The sequence below is a fragment of the Tiliqua scincoides genome, chromosome 3 (genome assembly GCF_035046505.1).
Source record: "Tiliqua scincoides isolate rTilSci1 chromosome 3, rTilSci1.hap2, whole genome shotgun sequence".
In the NCBI taxonomy this organism is placed as follows: domain Eukaryota; kingdom Metazoa; phylum Chordata; class Lepidosauria; order Squamata; family Scincidae; genus Tiliqua; species Tiliqua scincoides.
The window spans coordinates 126,695,925-126,716,955 of NC_089823.1; the positions used below are offsets into that span (position 1 = coordinate 126,695,925).

Genomic DNA, 21,031 nt, shown 5'->3' on the forward strand with positions numbered 1-21,031 from the left:
TCCTTCCCCCCAGGCTTAACCCATGCTGGGGGGAAGACCTGAAATGGGGCCACTCACCACCAATCCACATACAATCTCTGAAGTCATACTGGGTCATAGCTATGGCAGTTGACTCTGTGGTAGCTGTGAAGTGTATTGGTGTGTCCTTAAGAATGAGAAGCAAGTCTTATGGAGTGTACTTGTATTTCCGTAACCAAGACATTTGCAGGAACACATCAATATGGATCCATTTTCAGGGTTCTCAGCGAGGAGCAAACCCATAATGTAGTCTTTTGATAACTTCCACCATGCGACCATCAATCCTAAGTTATTTGTATAATACCGTAGATGTGATAGTAATGTACTCTTCAGATTCTTTTGTGTCTTATTGTAGCTTGTATTTGGTTTTCCAACATTTGTTCAGTTTTTACTTTCTTCATTTGTGCAAGTCATCTTGCCTCTTTACAATACCCATTATCTTGCTATTCAGTCCTGTTGTTATACTTATTTATACCTCTTCTAGTCTGCTGCATTTATTTGACCCTTTATTACAGTGGTTTAAATAACCACCTAACTTCTGAAGAGAGTATCCTGCCAACCTCACTTTTTAGCTTCCTTTTTTTTTTTTTTGGTGAAAACACCCTCATTTGAAATTAAACTATTATGTCAGATTTGCTACAGAATTTTTCATTCACGTATTTGGTGAATGTAATAACATTTTGGGTACTGCTTGGGATAATCAAGATGCTTGTCTATTCCAAGATGTGACACAAATATTTGTTATATCTAGAAATATTGTTTCTCATTAGATGATGGGTGGTGGTGGGATGATGGGATGATTCATCACCAAATTTTAGTGATGAATGTTGTATTTGTAAGAATTATATTCAAGTTATAAGAGACAACATTTACATTTGAAGGTTAGATCGCTTTAGAATTTGGAATTCTGTGTAATGTAATGTACATAATGAAATACAAGGCTCAATCCTAACCCTTTATGTCAGTGCTTTCCAGTGACGTAAGGACAATGCAGCTCTGAGGTAAGGGAACAAACATTCCCTTACTTTGAGGAGGCCTCCGTGAGTGACACCCAACTGCAGGATGCAGCACATGCCCCATGGGCTCCGTTATGCCAGTGCTGGAAAGCACTGACATAAGGGGTTAGGATTGCGCTCTTAATGTCTCAACTGTATTTAGGTTTACATGAAGCCCTTTCAGCTATATTACACCAAGTTTAGTGTGGAGCTTGGTAATTTTTAAGTGGGTTGGTTGGGCAGCAAAATATATTTCTGACCTCTGGCCCGTTGTCAAGAAGAAAAATGACATAGGAAGTAGTCTAAATTGTTGGTCTGTAACTTTTTAGGATGGTAATTGGGTATGAGCTTTGAGAATATGGGAGGGGAGCCTTTCGTGCTTAGCAGTTTTTTTTTCTTTGAGTTAACTTTTTAATTATGTTGGGATAAAAAGCAATTGCCTATAGTTATTAGTGGTTTTGTAATTTTTATGCTGTTCCTTTTGTTTATCACATTAATATATGTCAAATTAAAAAAATCTGGCCCGTTGTCTGCAGATTGACTCTTGTTTGATGTGTTCCTGCAAATGTCTTGGTTACGGAAAGACAAGTACACTTGTCCATAAGTCCAATCATGACTAACTTTGTTTCGGTAGAACCCGTTATGTCAGTGGTCCTGAAATGTTTTTGCTGTGCGCTACCCTTACCGCTGCCAGCATGGAGCTCCTGGCCTAGAAATGATGGCAGTGATGTGATTAAAATAATCACACAACCACCATTGGTTCTGGATTTGAGACTGCAGCCAAAAAACAGTGGTAAGCAGCTTGGGGCAGGCAGGCAGACCCTTCAAGTGCTGAAAACGGTGCTCACAGAGCTCTGCCTGCCAAACTGAGCCTCTTATCAACATTTTTTCAGTCACGCTGCAGTCTTTGTGCTCCTTTTACCAAGCAGCTCAGGGGCAGCAGTGTCCCTTAATACCCCTGGGGATTCACCATGCTGCCCCTTTGAGCCACACCTCACAGTTTTGGAACCACTGGGTTGTTAATGTTGTATGTAATAGAGCAATATATCTTTGTTTCTATTGTATATAATTGTAATTATTGAGAAGGAATCCTAAAATGCATGATATATCTGAGAATCTGCTTTTAATTTTAAACCCCTTTTTCTGGATTCTATAGATGGATTTTTTTTATATAGGGAAATGTCACATAAGATCATTGCTTAGGATTTAAAGAGCTCCTTTAAGTATACCCAAGGTGTTAGGCATGCCAAGTATAGTTTTTTACTATTTTCCCCTCATTCCATACTGTATCTGAAAGTGCTTATGAAACTCCCCTCAGTTTCAGTAGAGGTTTGTCATGAGCAGAGGATTTGGAAATTGAGAATTGAGAATTTGGAATTGAGGTGGGTTATAAATAGTTTAAATAAATGTGGATGGGATTTAAATAAATGTAAGAGACTGGTTCCCCAACACGCATTGTGTGTCAGTAAGTGCCGAGTGCCTTGGATGGGAGAATAGCAACATTTTTCTTAGAATTGTAGAATGTTAAAGTTGGAATGGCTCTTGGAGGTCATGTTGTCCATGGAGAACAAGTCCTCCATTGTTTTCAGCTGTTACACCTATATTATACAAAGGTATTCAAAGTGAGCTGTAACCAGTGCGGTACAAAGGAAACTGTTACTGCTGTGATCAGAATGCTATGCTTCTGTTAATGCAGTCCAACATTGCATTAGCTTTTCTTGCAGCCACATCACACTGCTGGCTCATGTAATGCTTGTGGCTTACTAAGACACCTACATGCTTTTCACCTGTGCTTCCTATGCACTGTCACCAAGCCAGGTACTTGTCTCTGGTACAGGTACAAGCCACCCATCCTGTACTTGTGCCTCTGTTTTTTTGTTCCTGCATGCAGAACTTTACATTTGTCTCCACTGACCTTCATCTAGTTCAGGGGTGTCCAAAGTTTTTGGCAGGAGGGCCACATCAGCTCTCTGACACTGTGTCGGGGGGGCTGGGGAAAAAAAGAATTAATTTACATTTAAAATTTGAATAAATTTGCATAAGTTTACATAAATGAATATATTAAAGATGAACTTATATGAATGAATGAGGGTCTTGCAATAGCTTAATGCCTATAAAAGGCCTTGCACAAAGCAAGGCTGGCCTTTCCTTTGCTGCCACTGCCACATCACAGATGTGAAAGAGCAAGCACTGAAGGGGGCTCTCATCCCACAGCTCACACGAGAGGTCAAACAGTCGCCCTCACGCTGAGAGAAGTTGTGTTGGGCCAGTGCGGGCTTCAACAAATCTCCGGAGGGCCAGAGGCTCATTGAAGACAGGAGGCTCCCTGAGGGCCACATTGAGAGGCCTTGAGGGCCGCAAGTGGCCCCCGGGCCGGGGTTTGGGCACCCCTGATCTAGTTGACAAGAGATCAGTGACTGAATCACTCAAAATCATGTTGAATCCTGATCCAGGTTGTTAACCCATTTTTGCCTGGCCCACAGGTGTACATATTTGGTCCCTGTTGCGTGTATGGCAACATTGGGCAGAAATGGCTTAAGCCAGGGGTGTCAAACTCGTTTCATACCAAGGGCTGAACAGCATTCATGGTGCCTGCTGAGGGCTGGAAGTGATGTCATTAGGCTGGAAGTGATGTCATTAATCAGGTCATAACCAAAAATAAGCACTTTTTCCACTTAGGAACTCATTAGCTGCAAATGACAGAAGAGAAAATACACAAATCTTGATCAAGTTATGGGAGAGCCCAATTTTCATGTGGGCTGTCCTTATAGCAGTAACACCTCAGCACTGCTCAACAGCTGAGAGCCTGAGGGCCGGATAAAAAGCTTTTGCAGGCCGCATCTGGCCCCAAGGCCTTATGTTTGACACTCCTGGCTTAAGCTATTCCCCGCCCCCCGCAGCTGCCATGTCTTCTACAAATTTAATAAACATCCTAAGTCCAGGAGGGTGCCAGGATGGGTAACGAGCAAAGTCAGAGAGGCTGTAAAGGGCAAGGAAGCTTCCTTCCATAAATGGAAGTCTTGTCCTAATGGGAAAAATAAAAAGGAACGTAAACCATGGCAAAAGAAATGTAAGAAAATGATACAGGAGGATCTTTGAAGACTTTAAGGAACATTTGGCCAGCAACATTAGGGAGAATAATAAAAGCTTCTTCAAATACGTTAGGAGCAGGAAAACTGCCAGAGAAACAGTTGGCCTTCTGGACGGTGAGGGAGGGAAAGGGGAGATCCAGGGAACATCCACTAAAATTGAGTGTTGGGAGAGTTAGAACAGACAAAAGAAAATATTTCTTTACTCAGCGTGTGGTTGGTCTGTGGAACTCCTTGCCACAGGATGTGGTGATGGCGTCTGGCCTGGATGCCTTTAAAAGGGGATTGGACAAGTTTCTGGAGGAAAAATCCATTATGGGTTACAAGCCATGATGTACATGTGCAACCTCCTGATAGGCATGTGAATGTGTCAATGGGCAATTTTCACAGGAAGAGAGATGAAAAGCAGTGTGCCCCAAGAATTTGTCCTGGAACCAGTGCTTTTCAACCTGCTCATTATTGACCTGGAGACAGGGTTAAGCAGCAAGATGGCCAAGTTTGTGGATGACACTAAACTTTTCCAGATGGTAAAGACCAGAAGGGATTGTGAAGAGCTCCTGAAGGATCTCTCCAAGCTGGGAGAATGGGCTGCACAATGGCAGATGCATTTCAATGTAAGTAAGTGTAAAGTCATGCACATTGGAGCAAAAAATCAGAACTTCACATATAGGTTAATGGGTTCTGAGCAGTCTGTGACAGATCAGGGGAGAGATCTTGGGTTCTAGTGGACAGCTCGATGAAAGTGTTAACCCAATGTGCAACGACATTGAAGAAGGCTAATTCCATGCTTGGGATCATTAGAAGAGGTATTGAGAATGAAACAGCTAATATGATGATGCCATTGTACAAATCAATGGTAAGGCTACACTTGGAGTATTTCGTTCAGTTCTGGTTGCCACATCTCAAAGGATTTACTGGAAATGGAAAAGGTGTAGAAGAGAGCAACCAAAATGATTACTGCGCTGGGGCGTCTTCCTTATGAGGAAAGGCTACAGTGTTTGTGGTTCTTCAGTCTAGAAAAAGGCGCCTGAGGGGGAACATGATTGAGTCATACAAAATTATGCAGGGGGTGGATAAAGTAGATAGGGGAGTGGTCTTTTCCCGCTCGCACAACACCAGAACCAGGGGACATCCACTAAAATTGAGTGTTGGGAGTGTTAGGACAGACAAAAGAAAATATTTCTTTACCTAGCTTGTAATTAGTCTGTAGTTCCCCTTACCACAGGATGTGGTGATTTAAAAGGGGATCAGACAAATTTCTGGAGTCTATCACAGGTTACAAGCCATGGTGGGTATGTGCAAGCTCCTGATTTTAGTGGTAGGCTACCTCAGAATGCCAGATGTGAGGGAGGGCACCAGGATGCAAGTCTCCTATTGTCTTGTGTGCTCCCTGAGGCATCTGGTGCACCACTGTGAGATACAGGAGGCTGGACTAGATGGGCTTTTGACCTGATCCAGCCAGGGTTTTCTTATGTTCTTATATCCAGGACTTTTTATAAAAATATTGAACAGAGCCCAAGACAGAGTCTTGTGGAACTCCATGTGACAACTCTGTCCAGATTGATGTGGAACCACTATTAGCACATTGTAAATGGTTGTTCAGCCATTTGAACCCAACTTTGCTACAACTCACTTAGTACCGTCCAACTTGCATTTTACTATTTTATCTACTAGGATATTATGAGAGACTTTGTCAAATGCTTTGCTAAAATTTAGGTGCATTATGTCCACAGTATTCCCATGATATACTAGACTAGTCACTCTATCACAGTGATTCCCTTTTTTTACTTAGAGGGTAGTGACTTACTTAAAGAGGGTGACTTTACTTAATGAGGGTAGTGACCTGACTTGGGAGCCATAGTGCCATTAGAAGAGCACTGCTGGGCTTTGCTGTCACAACCCCCAGGTTGGGAAACACTGCTCTATCAGAAAGGAAGATAAGATTAATCTGGCACAGTTTGCTATTGACAAGCTCATACTGACAATATTGTTATGACTGGCTTCTTAAAATCACCCCATATATTCTAAGCATTCAGATGTGCCATTTTTAAATAATCTGTTCCAGGATCTTGGCAGGTATTGGTATCACTCTGACTGGTATGTAGTTTCCCAGCTTATCCTTTTTTAATGATAGGAACGTTTTGTTAATCTCCAGTCTTCAAGGAGCTCATACTCCAGGGTGAGGTACACAAAGACTGGAAATGAGCCAATATTCTTAAATTGCCCGTAGATCCCAAACATTTTGATTAGTAGTGTGTCCATTTTTATACGAAATGCTCATCCTCCTTTTTTATATTTAAAATAAATATTGTTTGAGTTATTTATTAAGAAACTTGTGTCTCACTCTGTATTCCTAAGATAAGACAATAGATCCTTACAATTAATTTACATTGGTTCTGTTCCTGGAACTGAAATTCAATGTTGTTTCCACATGGTTCTAGGACTATTCATTTATAATTTCCTGCTTTCATCCTTGGTCTTCCTCAGTCACCACTTGGTGTCACTCTTTTGCCACTGCATTTCAGGTGGCAGCTTCTGCTAAGAACCTCTGAGACAAGGAAGTGGAGCTGAGAAGCTGGAAGTCATGCAGCTCTCATTATTCTCATCAGTTATAAAAAAATCACCTTACTAAAAAATCAAAGTGGTTAACAATTAAAATAAGTTTAAAAGTTTAAAATAAGTTTAAAATATTCACACATTCACAACCATTCACAATACACATTCACAACCATTTCTAAAAGTGGTAGCAGTAAAAAAAGACTTTTCTGATCAGTACTTTTCTGATTTGCATTTCTTGCTCCCTCAGCACAACCCAGTGAGGAACCTGGCAGGGATTTTTTGAGCACCTGGTCATAGCGTGATGCATTATGGGGCGCACGTCAGTGCTAAACCAGCATGACTTGAATTTTGCGCAGATTCAGCACAATGCAGCAAGCCAGCAGGGATTTTTCACACACCTGACCCTGGTGCAATGCTTAATGAGGCAATACTCAGTGCAAGCCAGCAGAGGAAATTGGCTGCACTGTAACCCCTGAGAGTGCAGAAGGAGGTGCAGAGTGGCACTGAGCAGGCAGCACATTACGGACTGCAGAAGGAGCACTTGTGAAGTGTTATCTGAAGTGTGAACACACTTGGGCTCTCATACCCAAGATATCTCATTATATGTATACAAATATTCAAAAATTCGGAAAAATCCAAAATCCAGACCACTTCCCATCCCAAGCAGTCCGGATAAGTGATACTCAACCTGTACTTCTGAATTTCTCCTTTTTCTCCTTTCAACCATATGTCACCTGTAATTCTGACATTTTGAACATAAGTCAAATTCAGTTGCCAGTGTTTCCTAACTACTGTTGTTAGATCACTGCTAGTTACTTGTTAGTGTAATATATGTTTTGTTAATTGAGTATTGCTATTGTAATTAATTTTTATGTATTTATGTCTAGAACAAAGCACCATTAAAAGAGATTGCATACAGTATATTTCACTGGGGGTGTGGGCATAGCAGCATGTAGAAAGTCCCAAGTTTAGTGCCTAGAATTTAGAAGGATTTCAGGTGTTCGGGGAGAGTATACTTCCAGTACTCCAGAGACCTTGAAGTATCACTGTTATTCAAAGTAGACAGTACCTGCCTAGATGGATCAATTTTCTGACTTGATATAAGATCGCATAATATGTTAATAAAATTGGCTTCTCTGACCACATGCTGATCTTTGAAATAATGTAGTAAGGAAGACTACATGCTGTTTGCTTTTGTGAAAGGAACCAATATTGGTTCACATTTCAGCATTTAAATGAAAGAAACCTTTTTGTGCTGGCTGAGGAGCTGAAGTTGTGCATCCTTTTGGATCTGAAGCTTGTCACATGAAGATTACAGAAACCATTTGGGGTGGAAGAAAATTGCAATATGACTTGATCTTTAATTTTCGGAATAGTATGAACAACTGCCTTTGCATGTTGTTTCTGTAAACCTTAAAAAATGGTGCCACCTCAACTCTACAATCCACAGAAAGTGTCAAAGTTTCTGGTTTTCTCGTTCAGCTCTGTTCTTTTCTTCTCCTGGCAGTAATGGTAACAGCAGTAGCTGGAGCAGTCTTGGTTTAGAAGGAGATATATATGAGGAGAATTTATCCTTTCCAACATCAGACAGGTTGGTCGAACCAAGACACTGAAACAGATGGGTCCCTCATATTTTAATGCATGAAGTCATTCTTTCAAGGCAAAAGAAACCTGCATATATAAAATGTGATACATATTTTCCACACATTTTTCATGTAATCATGATTTTCCTTAACAAATTCATACTCAATAAGTCCATTTTACTGTGGTTAGTGTGAATGTTCTGGCAAAATAAAAATTTAAAAGAAACATTTTATGCATGTCTTGCTTGCTATTGATACTTCCAGTTATTTCTTCATCAAAATAAGAGCTTGCTTCCTACAAGATTTCTGATTCTACTTGTCTCAACTTAACTTTTGTGTTCTACTATAAATTAGCACCTTCTCATATAATTTAGTATTAAATAAGGTTATTGAAATAGTAATTTCTACAAGAATTGAAATGAACTTTTCTTCCACTTAAAGCAGGAAAAATGGTATATGTGGTATGTTAAAAACCAAGCAGTCTTGTAAATTCAAAGGTAGAATTTACTTCATTGTATTATCTGTTTTGGAAATTTGCAAACGATATGACAGGAAATTGTATGAGAAGCAAAGCTTCCTTTTCACAATCATCCCTTGATCCATTTTTCAATTCATATTTTTTACCTTTGATGTTCATCTCTGGAGAATAGAGAGCATTAACATTACCACACATAGCAATAATTCTGCTTTTTGCAGTGATGGAACAGAAGATAATGAGGAAGAGCTCAAGGATACCATTGAAGGTAATGCTGAATAAGATGCCTTATTCTGTAACTGATAAAAGAGATCTCTAACTATGTTAGTTTTTATAAGAGTTGAGGCCAAAAAAAGCAATAAGAACATGTGAAAACACAGGTCCACTGTGGCAGTCATGAAAGTCAACAAATCCTGAAATGTTTGATTGAACTCAAGGATGTTCACTAGCAGAGCTAAGATGGTGATAGCTGCTTAGAAAAAAATAAAAGGCCACATTATATATCTGTCATAACTTGTAGTTTGGTCCTAAAATGTCCTGTACAGTATATAATGATTTATGGCTGGGTTGGAGTTTGTTAAGTTGTGAAACTGCTTGGGGGTGTGTGTACTGTTTGGAGGGAAGGGTTTTTAGTGTAGGGTGCCAGGTTATTGGGTCTTTGGTATGTTCTTAGTTGGAAAGAATCCAGGGTCTCCAATATTGAGAGTGGCAGGTAGGGGCAGGTATGCATGAGTCATTGCAGGAGAATTGTGATTAGGCATATAATGCCTGTTTTTACCTCTGATTCTCTTTCCAACCTGGGTTCTCTTAGATGTCCTAGAAGTATGTCTCTGGGTTTGAAGGTACTGCTTAGTACTATATCAGTGAACGGTAAGGTTGTGTAACTACCCAAGATATTACGATGAATGAGCTTCCTGATCTGGCATAAGTCAGAGAAATCAGATTGGACAAGGCAGAAAGAGTTTATTTTTCCCAGTTTTATCCTCCACGTTTCTGTGCAATCTCAGAGTCTCAAGTTTTTGTATCTGCTAGTTGATCTCTGATTGGGAGCCTCCTGGTGTACCAACTACCCCACTCCATAGCACTCTCCCTGCCTGAGCTGATAGAGGTACTTTCATCAAGTTCCTAAGACTTATTTTTTGACATGGTATTGTCCACCCATGATAATCCTGGACCTGTCTTAATAACAGGTTCTACTTACTTAGCAGAAAATGGCTTGCATCTGGTGATTGCTTAGATGTGGGAATTTGTAAATAATTCCATTGTTTTGGACAGATTGCTATATGGTTGGGGTTAGGTTCACTGAGGGCTCAGATTTTCTGTAGGGATTGAAGACTGGTTAGGATGATCTGCCGCAGAAAGCTGGCAAATCCACTGGTGTCCATTTTCTCAGACCAGCAAATCTATGAAACCCTGGTTGAACTCTAAAATGAGGAAATGACTCAAGCAGTTGATACAGTTGCACTGGAACGGTCTCTTTGGTTTGATGAAGCCTGTGCAACTCCATGGGTTTCTGTGGAACTAAGGGCAATGGCTAGAGCAATGCTTGGATGATGGCTAGAGCAATGCTGGAGAAGGACTTGAAACAAATTTGATCAAGAGGATCTAAAAAGCCCATTTTAGAGCCTACTCCATCACAGTGACAACAGCAGAGCAAATCTACTTCTCCACTTACTTTCACTTACATCCACTTATATCACTTACATCCACTTACACTTACAATGTCTACTGTTTACTACAATTGTATGATAGTTGTGTTTGTACAGTGAATGTTGGAGCTTTTCCAAGTGGCTAGATGGCTAGTTGTTTGGTCCATACTGTCCCCACAGATGACCATGGAGAAGTTCTTGGAGCTCTTCTATGACCTTTTTGTTTACCTTTTTAGAGATAATCTGACCTGGTTTTGGGATTGAAACTGACTTCGTTTCTATGGTGGATGCCCTACATTTTGAACTAGACAGGGAGAGCATCAATGTTGATTCTGCTGGGCTTCAGGCATGTTCAATACCATCATTCTTGCATCATTATGGAATGCGTCTTGAGGATGGAACTAGGTGATACGGTGTTGTGCCGATTCCATTCCTGTCTTGAGGAAGAGGGTAAAGGTGGCAGCACTAAGGAGCTGTTTGGTCTCATGATCAGTCATCCTTAGGGTTCTACAGATTCCATCTTGTTTCCTATGATGTTTGACATCTGTATGAAGCTCTGGGAGAGTCGGAAATTTAGGCTGAGTTGTAACCAATATGCAGATGGCATTTAGCTCTCATTAGGTCATCTCATCCAAGAGGACTATGGAATGTCCTGGAGATCCAGGGTCTAGAGACAGTGATGAACTGGATGTTTTGTGCTATTTACAAAAAATAATCCAAACAAGGCAAAAGTGTTTATGGCAGTAGGAATGCTGCCTGGTGCTAAACGATAGACGTTGGTATGGTATGGTCAGTAGAAAATCCTGTTCTTGATGAGGTAGCACTGCTTTTGAAAGAGCAGGTGCATAGTCTGGGCATCCTCTTGGATCCAGCCCTGTAGGTTCAGTTAAATTATTGGCTCTTACATATAAAGCCCTTTATAGTTTGGGACCCTCTGTACTTGAAGGACCATCTTCTGCTATTTGAGACTACCTGCCTGTTCAGATCTTCTGGGAAGGGCTTGCTTTGTGCGGCATCACCTAAGTGAGGTTAGGTTGGCATGTATGCAGTACTGGGCTTTCTCTGTAGTAGCCTCTGTAGCCACCACCTGCCACTCGTGATATAGGAAGCCCTCTCTGTCTCTAAGAGGGCATTGAAGGCCCATCTTTACTGTTTGACATTTGGGTTTTAGGTGGAGAATGGCTGCTGTTTGCTGCAATTGTATTATGACTATCTCTTGATCTGTTGTGCTTTTTGGATTTGTTTAATTTTATGGAATTTTTAAAGTATATTTTGTTAGTCACTTAGGAATCTATTGAGATTGAAGGTAGAATATAAATGTAAATAATTAATATCTAAATGATTGGAGGTTAATGACCAGAGAGAAACATTGTAATTGCTGCAAGCTGGTAACTACATAAATTTAATTTAGAAATCCTCATTGTCTGTAAAATGACCTACATAGTTTATTTAACTTAAGTATTTTGACTTAAATAACGGACTTTTCACTGTGATCCTTTCTCTTTTGCTTGTAATAGGCTTGGAATGCACAGGAAAGGCATTGGTAATCATAAATGTTGACATAGGACCATACATGATGGATTCCCAGCTGAGAATGACACTCCAGTGGCTGTGTGCTTCAGAAGCAGAGGTGGCTGAACTTCACTTTCATGGTGATGATCCAAAGGAATTTGTAATTGTGAGTAGCAAAAATGCACCATACAAATTACAATTGAAATCTTCCAACCGTGTTAATATACATCTTCTATAGTAACAACTAAGAGCTGAAATGCCTTCCTGGTTTTAATCAGGCACCTCCATGTATATTGCACCTAAAATTGTTTTCAGAGTAAATTGTGAAGAATGAGTGATAAGAGCTGGCAATAATTTGCAAATAGTTGAGTTGGCATCCTTCAGTCTCGGAAGACTATGGTGTCACGCTCTGAATGGTGGTTCTGGAACAGAGTGTCCTCTCCAGTGCGCGAAGCCTGGGTAAAGTAGATATGGAGGATAGGCTGTTACTCATGCAGCAAATCCCCCCTCTCCACGTCGCTGAAATGGTCCAATGGAAAGGCAGAGGCCAATACGGTTGGTTCCAGCGGCGTTGCAGGAGTTGCCAGAACGTGACTGTGTTCAGCCATGAACTGCCTCAGGGACTCCGGCTCTGGATTTTGCCTCGAGGTTGACTCCTGAAGCCTTTTCCATAACTGGATGTAGCTACAAGGCAGTGGAGGTTTGGGATCAGAGTTTTCCTTCTCTCAGATGAGCTGCCTTCCCAGGCTGACGAGCCCCATCTACCCTGTGTCTGTTTAGTCGCCTCTTACGACAAGTACAGCCAAACTGGGGGCCTATTCTTATCCCCAGCCCCCAGGGATAGTACATGCAAATAGTACATTTGCTTTATAACTTTGTTTTGAAGAGACACGAAAGTTCAGCTATGACTTAATAATGTTGCAAGTTGAGACATTCTCTGATTATCCATCTGGGTTGTTTTGTGTTAGATACATTCATTGTGTATGAATGTAGCCAAAATGCCATGTACTCCCATTCCTCTTCTCCTTCTTTCTTTTTACTTCTTATTCATGTGAATGAAGCCAGAAGCCTCTCTGTCACCCCCTTTGCTAAACTAATTACTATGTAAAACCTGTCCCGGGGGGAAAGGGGGTCGCTCCCCGCGGGTGTCGAGGCTGCCGGGGCTGAAGGGGCGAGCCGGACGCGGCCAACAGGAGTCTCCCACAACGCGGCCGCCACTCACCAGCCCGAGAGCGTGCTCAGCTCCGACACCTCCTGCAACTACGCCGATGAATGTATGAGAGGGAGCAAACGGCTGGCTGGCCCACACATGCAGCTGCACTGACGAGGGTGGGAGAAGCAGCCCAGCTGCCCGCCCTGCACCTCCCCTCCCCGGCCGAGCTTGCTGGCCAGCAGGTGGGTGGGCGGGATCAACATAGACTGCTCCTGCGCCTGGAGTCTCCTCCTCTCTTGGGCTCAGCTCTCCCAGTGGGTCGCAAAGTGCTGAGCTTCCAGCCTCAACACAGGTGAGCCCAGATCAGAGAGGGACGAGGAGGGCACTGGAGCTGCTCCTGCCCAAAGAGCCCCCGCTGCCCCTAGGGTGAGCTGCCTGCCGCTGCGTGTCCCCCTCCCGCCCAAGCCGCAGTGCCAGCTGCCTGCCTGTGGGGGAGGGCGCGTAAACAAACAGGGTTTTAACACCCTGCCCACGTGCAGCCCTGACCCCCATGCAGCCCTGACCCCCCTTCCCACAAGCAGCCCTGACCCCATGGAGCCCTGACCCTCTCTCCCATGCAACCCTGACCCCTGTGGAGCCCTGACCCCCAAGCAGCCCTGACTCCCCTTCCCACAAGCAGCCCTGACCCCATGGAGCCCTGACCCTCTCTCCCATGCAACCCTGACCCCTGTGGAGCCCTGACCCCCAAGCAGCCCTGACCCCATGGAGCCCTGACCCTCTCTCCCATGCAACCCTGACCCCTGTGGAGCCCTGACCCCCCTTCCCACAAGCAGCCCTGACCCCCCTTCCCACAAGCAGCCCTGACCCCCATACAACCTTGACCCCCTTCCCACAAGTAGCCCTGACCCTTATGCAGCCCTGACCCCCATGCAGCACTGACCCCCCTTCCCACAAGCTGCCCTGACCCCCATACAACCTTAACCCCCTCCTCCCATGCAGCCCTGACCCCCCTTCCCACAAGCAGCCCTGATCCCCTCTCCCATGCAACCCTGACCCCCTCCCCTAAGCAGCCCTGACCCAAGCAGCTCTGACCCCGTCCCACGTGCACCCATGGGTGTCTGGATAATTTATGGGAATACTGGGGGTGGGTGGGCTTCAACTTCAAAGTTGAAGTTATCTTCTTTTTTCGTCATTTCTCATCATTTTTTTCGTCTTTTTTCAACATTGAAAATGTTTTTGTTGCTTGCTGAAATAAAAATTTTTATACATAGCATAAAGGTAAAAAAAACTATGCAGTATTATCTTCATTTTAGATATCAAAAGGGTTTTGTGGCTCCCGAGGTTTTCTTTTCTCCAGAAAACGGGTCCAAATAGCTCTGAGTGTTTAAGGTTGCCTACCCCTGGTTTAGGGTATATCCACGATAGAATCTCAGCATTACCAATTCTTCTTGATATTTTGATGGAAGACTCGACAGTTGATTAGTATTTTATTCTACTGCATGTTTATAACAACAGGTCAAATATAAATGAAGTGGTAATAGAAGCAAGGAGCAAAATAGTTACAAACTCTTATAAATGTCTGTATGCCACAGAAAGCCTTTGTCAAATGGAGAATTCAGGTTTCAGTCCTGTGCACATTTATTTAGGAATAAGCCCCATTGACCATTGTGGAAATTATTTCTGAATAATCATAATATAGATCCAATTCCAAATTTTTTAAAAGTCTGCAAACTTAAACACAGTTAGTAAAGAGAGTTACTTTGATCTCATAGGCTTATGGAAATGTATATAGAATTGCACCAGAAGTCTTAAAACCAGATTTCTCATATGTTTGTGGAACAGTGCATATCTCCTCAAAAATTAAAGATTCTCCCTTTTCATCTTTTTGTGAAGGATATTTTTCTCTAAACCCTCAATCCTTAATACCTAGCACAACATTGTCCCCCTCCACTGTATTAGACAGCTAGACTTTGAGGTAAATTTTCATTTCTAAAATCCAAAGGCAAGAAGAGAAGGCGCCCATTTAACTTCTTGCTAGCATAATCGGACAGCAGCATTATGGGGCAATCTGGCAGCAAAGAAGACAGCCCATCATGAATGATGTGAAAACTTCTTGATTCTTCCAATGAAGAAACTGTGTCATCAGAATACTTTTCCTTCAAAATTTAGGGCCCAATCCTAAGCTTTACATGCCGGCTCACCACTGGCGTACACTGTCGCAAATGTGCCATAAGGTACGTTTGCGGTCCCTAGTGCTAGTGCTCCGCCAGGAGGTTTCTCTATGTCTAGACCAGGGGTGTCAAACTCGTTTCATACAGAGGGCCAAAGTTAGCATTCGGGGCTCCAGCTGAGGGCCAAAAGTGATGTCATTAAGCAGAAAGTGACATCATTAAGCAGCTAATGGCCAGAAATCAGACCCTGTTCTCATATAGAAACTCATTAACTGCAAATTACAGAAGAGAAAAATTTGGGAAAGCCCAATTTTCATGTGGGCTGACATTACAACTGTAATACCTCAGCAGCTGAGAGCCTGAGGGGCGGATAAAAAACTTCCAGGGGCCTCATTCAGCCCCCAGGCCTTATGTTTGACACCCCTGGTCTAGACTATTAGACTATTTCAATGAAAACATTGTCTATTATAGAATGAGCTCATTGGAGACCATTCTTTTATTCTTTGATGGCTCTTCATTGCCTGTCCCTCAACTATTGAGGTTGCCTGTGTCCTGATTAGCATAAAACTCTTGATTGAATTTCCGTTGAAGTTGGTGAGGGAAGCCAGGGGCTAAAGGCACATTGCTTGTTAACCACAGGTGGGCCTGTTTATTTCAAAGAGAAGAAGCCTCCCAGGATGTGGCATTATCTGAATAGGATAGTCAAGCCAAGGTATAGCTTGTCATGGAATTTTCCAAGGCAAGGCTTCTTGCGAGTCATTGGTAGGGGGTGCTCCAGTGAACCAAGGTTTGACCTCTTACCCAAAGAACCCGTGGAGCCTGATACTTTTTGCCATCTGTCCAAGCAAAGAAATGTGAGGTTGGACTGGGCCGTATTCTCCTGGCATGCATCCAACACCACATGCACATATATATCAGCTAATATTTATATTTATATTGAATACAAATATTTATACATTTGTATTCAAAGCACTTCTGGTTTGGAAAATTGCTTTAACAAAAATTAGCAAAGCATGACAAATATTGTTTAGAAGACATAAATATGTGGTTGGGAAATTAATTACAGATGAATACCATCTGGACACAGCTAGTGTGGGTGTGATGGCCACTATTCAAATAACTGGAAATTTCCCTAGAATATTGAAAATATTCTGACAGAAAGAATTTGGTCTGTCTCTTTCTGTCAGAAATAAAATAAAAAAATAAATAAAATAAAAGAAATTAAAAAATGGAGCACTGACTGCTGGAGCACTGACTCAAAACATTAATCTTCCTCTGACTAAAAGAGCAGATATTGTCTATGATCCAAGAAAAAAAATATATCATGAGAGAAAGCAGTGAGTGCATCCAGCTCAAGCATTACTTGCTGTTTCTACTGCAGCAGGTTCCACTGTCAAAGAGAGAAACCACTGTTAACTCCTTTGGATTATGATCATTTTGACATTTTCAATGAAAGATGTAAAGAAACCGTTAGTCATAATGTCTTATGATTATTTTAAATAATATTCCAGCAACTTGGTCAAAATTAATTACACATAAGCCATCTCTGGGATGTATTTTTTTATAAACTTAAATACTTAGAAGCAGTATCTGGTTTGCATTTCAAGAAATTAGCCATCTTAGGACCAAACTTGATGTGACTTTTATCATGGTATGCATGTATGTATGTATGTATAAAGAGCAACTGTGACCTATATGGCCTATTTGTGAATTAGAGATGGCCTTTAATGTGACATTTGTTTAGCATGAAAAGTGAATTGACATATATGAAGGAGCCTTCAAAGGTGGGCCTTCAAAGGTGATGATTTCGATTCTGTCATCTTAGTAGTTAACAAGGTGCTTTTTGCACACTGCTGTTCTTTTCCATGAAAGGTAACATATCACCAACATGAAAATGTTTGCATTTCGGCTGTCTAAAACAGGGGTCTCTAAACTTTTCAGCCAAAGGACCACATTAAATATCTGGCATAGTGTCAAGGGCCTGGGAAAAAAATTAAATATAAAATTTATATAAATACATTAGAGATGGAATTTAGGTGAATGAATGGAATTTAGATGAATGAATTGGCTCAGATGTCCAGGATTTCTCCAAGCACGAACACAGTCCAAAAGATAACGCACACACTTATATACGAGATGACCCCTGTTCCCCCACCCCAAAAGCCCAACTCTGGTTGTGTTTAGTCAGCTGAGCCAGAGGCTCTCAGGGGATCAGAGGCTGGCCACGGGCCGGATAGAGGCTTGCCATGGGCCACATCTGGCCCCTGGGCTGGGGTTTGGAGACCCCGGTTTAAAAAATGTTACACATTTAGGAAACTGATACATTTGTGTAACTTTTTCAGAAATCTTGTGTGGAGTTTAGCCAGGCTAACATTCTCCATGAACAAAAATGGCAGTGTGTCATATTGTAATTTTCAGTAGATTTCAGTGGAATTCTACTGAAATATGAATTTTTGCACAAAATACTGAATTTCTGCACAAATGAATGTAAATTTGTATTTTTAATGAGTTTCCATTCAGTAAAAACCACTTTGAATTTGAATTTGTTTTGAAGCTGTTCAGATTTGTACAAGAGGTTCCTGCACCCACAATTTTGTGGCAGCTCAAGATAACCAGTAGTGAGACACAACCTTGCTACTGTCAGGTAGCAAGGTACTTTGGAAAAGTAATTGGGGGCATCTCTTGTTTGTGGGCAGGGGAAGAAAATACAGATTTGGCACCTGGGCTCTGGTTATCTACCTCCTTAGTTTACTAGTTGGCTTAAAGAGATGCAGGAACTTTCTTGAAAGCACGCTCAGCCAGAGCAGTTTCATTCTTTGCCACACACTTGAGAAGTCTTCCGTTCCCAGAACTCTGCAGTTTAGTAATGTGATCCGAACTGACCTTTATCAGGGAATATGCCCTGAACACAAGGTTGAGAGGTGATACCTCATTTGGAATTTGTTCTGCAGAACATCTGGCATATGGTACACTGTTCTGCGGAACATCTTCTGACTGACTTGCACACACCTCCAGGTAAGGGAAACGCTACCTAGCTTTCCCTGTGTGGGTTCATAGAGACCATTGAGGAAGAGACAGGTTGCTTACCTGTAACTATAGTCTTTCAAGTGTTCATCTGTGCAGGTGCATGGCTGTCACTTCTGTCCCTCTAGCTCCAACTGCTGGCTCTCTCCTGAAATGCTATAGTTAGAACTTGGGGGCTGTCCTCAAAGAAGCTGAGGGATTCCACAGTATTCCCACCCTCGAGGTACATGGTGTGTATCAGGTTTTCCCACTTAAGAACAGGGGCAGTATCCTTGACAAAGCTCTGGAAGGTTCTGGAGTCAGCTGTGCACATCCATAGAACTCCCCTACATGCGTCTGCACAGATGCCTGCTCAAAGAACTATCGTTATGGGTAAGCATCCTTTCCATCAACCACTGTGAAGACCATAAACATGCTAGGATAAATCAGTATTGTTCTTTCCTTCCATCTTGATCTCTGTCACCTGTACATAGGTAGAAACAGCTTAATTGAGATGTGAATTGGAAATGCGAGTATGGCTGACACCTGTCCATAGTGGAACAAAAAGCTGGGAGGTAAACAGTGACTTCCTGCTGACCCTGGCATCCACCTGTCCATTGGTCAAGTGTAACCACTAGATCATGGCTGCTGGGAGGTCCAGCCAGTTGGTTGGGGGGGGGGGAGTTCCAACATTGAACCACCAATCATAACAATAGAATCTTGAGCCTTCAGAGACCACTTAAGAGGCTGGCTAGCTTTGAACCAGAATAATACATTCCAGTACTTTCCGGGTTTTTAACCTGGGCAATGTTTCTGGCTAGAAGATAAATAATGGAACAAGAAGCATCCTCTATAAATTGTACAAGGGAACGGAGTATAGGAAGTTTGTGTTGGGATTTGTTCTTATTTGTCTCTAATTCCAGTTGCCTACAGAAGCTTCTCTACGTAAGAAAATTCAGCTTAAAAACTTTAAAGATAAAATCATGCCTAGTCATATTCCATAGATGATGTTAGCACCCATTTCCAAACATTCCACATCTTATTCCAGCAAGCCCTATTGGCTCCCTTTTCTAGATAAGACCACACAATATACAGTACTGTAGATATACTGTGTAATTATATTTTTGTTCATATTTCACAGCATGCTTGATAACAATAACAGTGGTGATGGATTTAAGAACAAAATACATTATGAACACCTTACCTCTGGACCCTAACCTAAGCAAAGAAGCTTCTGTATTTTTATCTACTTGACTTTTTTTTCCATTTCTCCCTTTGGTTGTTTTCTTTCAAAATCTTAATATACTCTTGTTGTTTTCACAAGTTACTTACCTGTTTGTTTCTGTCCAGAGCTCAAAGCTATTGCCCTCACTCCCTGACTGCTTGCACAGGACTAATACTGCCCTAGGAAAGTATAGGTGTTTAAAAAGTTGGAGCTGGCCAGGTCAGTTGGCTTCTCAGATCTATCCTACAGCAACCCTTCTGTGCTAAGGAAAACCAGTAATTGGGAATGGGGTGAGGAAAAGCGCCCCTTTTGGTCCTGGTTCATCCTGGTGGCAGTATGATCTTTTTTTGGTTAAATGACCCCACCAAATCACCACAATGACATTTTGCTCTTTCTGAATGTGTAATTCTGGAGTCAGTGGTTTCCATTGAAGATAGAGTACATGTACCGATGAAACCACACTTCGTTGGGGGAGAGTGGGAGGTAGAGTGGGGGAAGACACTTGTATTTTAGCCTTCGTATCTTGTGATACTGTGTTATGCAAATGATTGGGGATCATGGTAAATGTCTCGATTTTGTGTTCAGAATTTTTGTTGTTTTCCACCTATATAACTATGGACCATAGAGATGTAAGGGGTGTCACTCTAAAGAGCATCTTTCAGGCAAACAGTGGGAAGAAAAACATTTGAACTTCGATGGTGCCTTGTTTATATAGCTGTAAAATACTAACCTTTTCTGGCATGTCATTTAATACTATGGTGGTTAGTCTGCCTTCTTGGAAAAATAGGAAGACAGACTCAGAATGATGCCCCTCGGCTCCTGTCGGCCTTCCCCCAGGGATCAGTTTAAAAGCTGCTCTGCCACCTTTTTAATGTTATGCACCAGCAGTCTGGTTCCCTTGTGGTTCAAGTGAAACCTGTCCCTCTTATACAGGCCCTGCTTGTCCCAAAACGTTCCCCAGTGCCTAACGAATCTAAACCCCTCCTCCCTACACCACCATCTCATCCACGCACTGAGACCCCTGATCTCTGCCTGCCTAGCTGACCCTGCGCGTGGAACAGGTAGCACTTCAGAGAACACTACCTTTGAGGTCCTGGCTTTCAGCTTCCTACCTAATAGCCTAAATTTGGCCTCCAGGAACTCCCAGCTACACTTGTCCACGTCGTTGGTGCCAACATGCACCACAACTGCTACCTCCTCCCTAGCACTGTCTACCAGCCTGTCTAGACGAGAAGTGAGGTCCGCAACCTTCGCACCAGGCAGGCAAGTCGCCATGTGGTCCTCACATCCATCGCGAACCACCCCTTCAAGTTTCTAATAATCGAATCCCCCACTACAAGATGCCCCCAACCCTCCTCCCGCCAAGGAGTATCCTGAGTGCATTCGGATATCGGCCCGTCCCCTGGAGAAGGGGATCCCTAGGGGATTGTTTCCCTCCTCTCCAGGATGACGTCCTCCAGCCCTGAGACTTCCCACCCGGGCAGCTGAGGAGCTGCACGCCTGAGGTTGGGACGAAGCCTGATTGTTCCCAGAAATCTCCTCACGGTTCTTTTCTGCCTGCCTCTGCTTCTCCAGGTCGGCCACCAAGGCTTCAAGGGA

At 42.5% G+C, this 21,031-nt stretch overlaps 1 protein-coding gene across 4 annotated transcripts in view; it reads left to right on the forward strand.

Annotated features, from left to right (window-relative positions):
• Positions 1-21,031, forward strand: part of AKAP11 (A-kinase anchoring protein 11) — a 78,427-nt gene that overhangs the window by 24,885 nt on the left and 32,511 nt on the right. For 3 of the 4 annotated variants that reach the window (XM_066619783.1, XM_066619779.1, XM_066619780.1), the window contains exons 9-11: positions 8,169-8,252; positions 8,941-8,987; positions 11,886-12,046. In XM_066619783.1, the coding sequence (XP_066475880.1) occupies positions 8,169-8,252; positions 8,941-8,987; positions 11,886-12,046 (292 nt within the window). The remainder of the gene's footprint in view (positions 1-8,168; positions 8,253-8,940; positions 8,988-11,885; positions 12,047-21,031) is intronic. The other variant, XM_066619782.1, reaches the window with a different exon arrangement.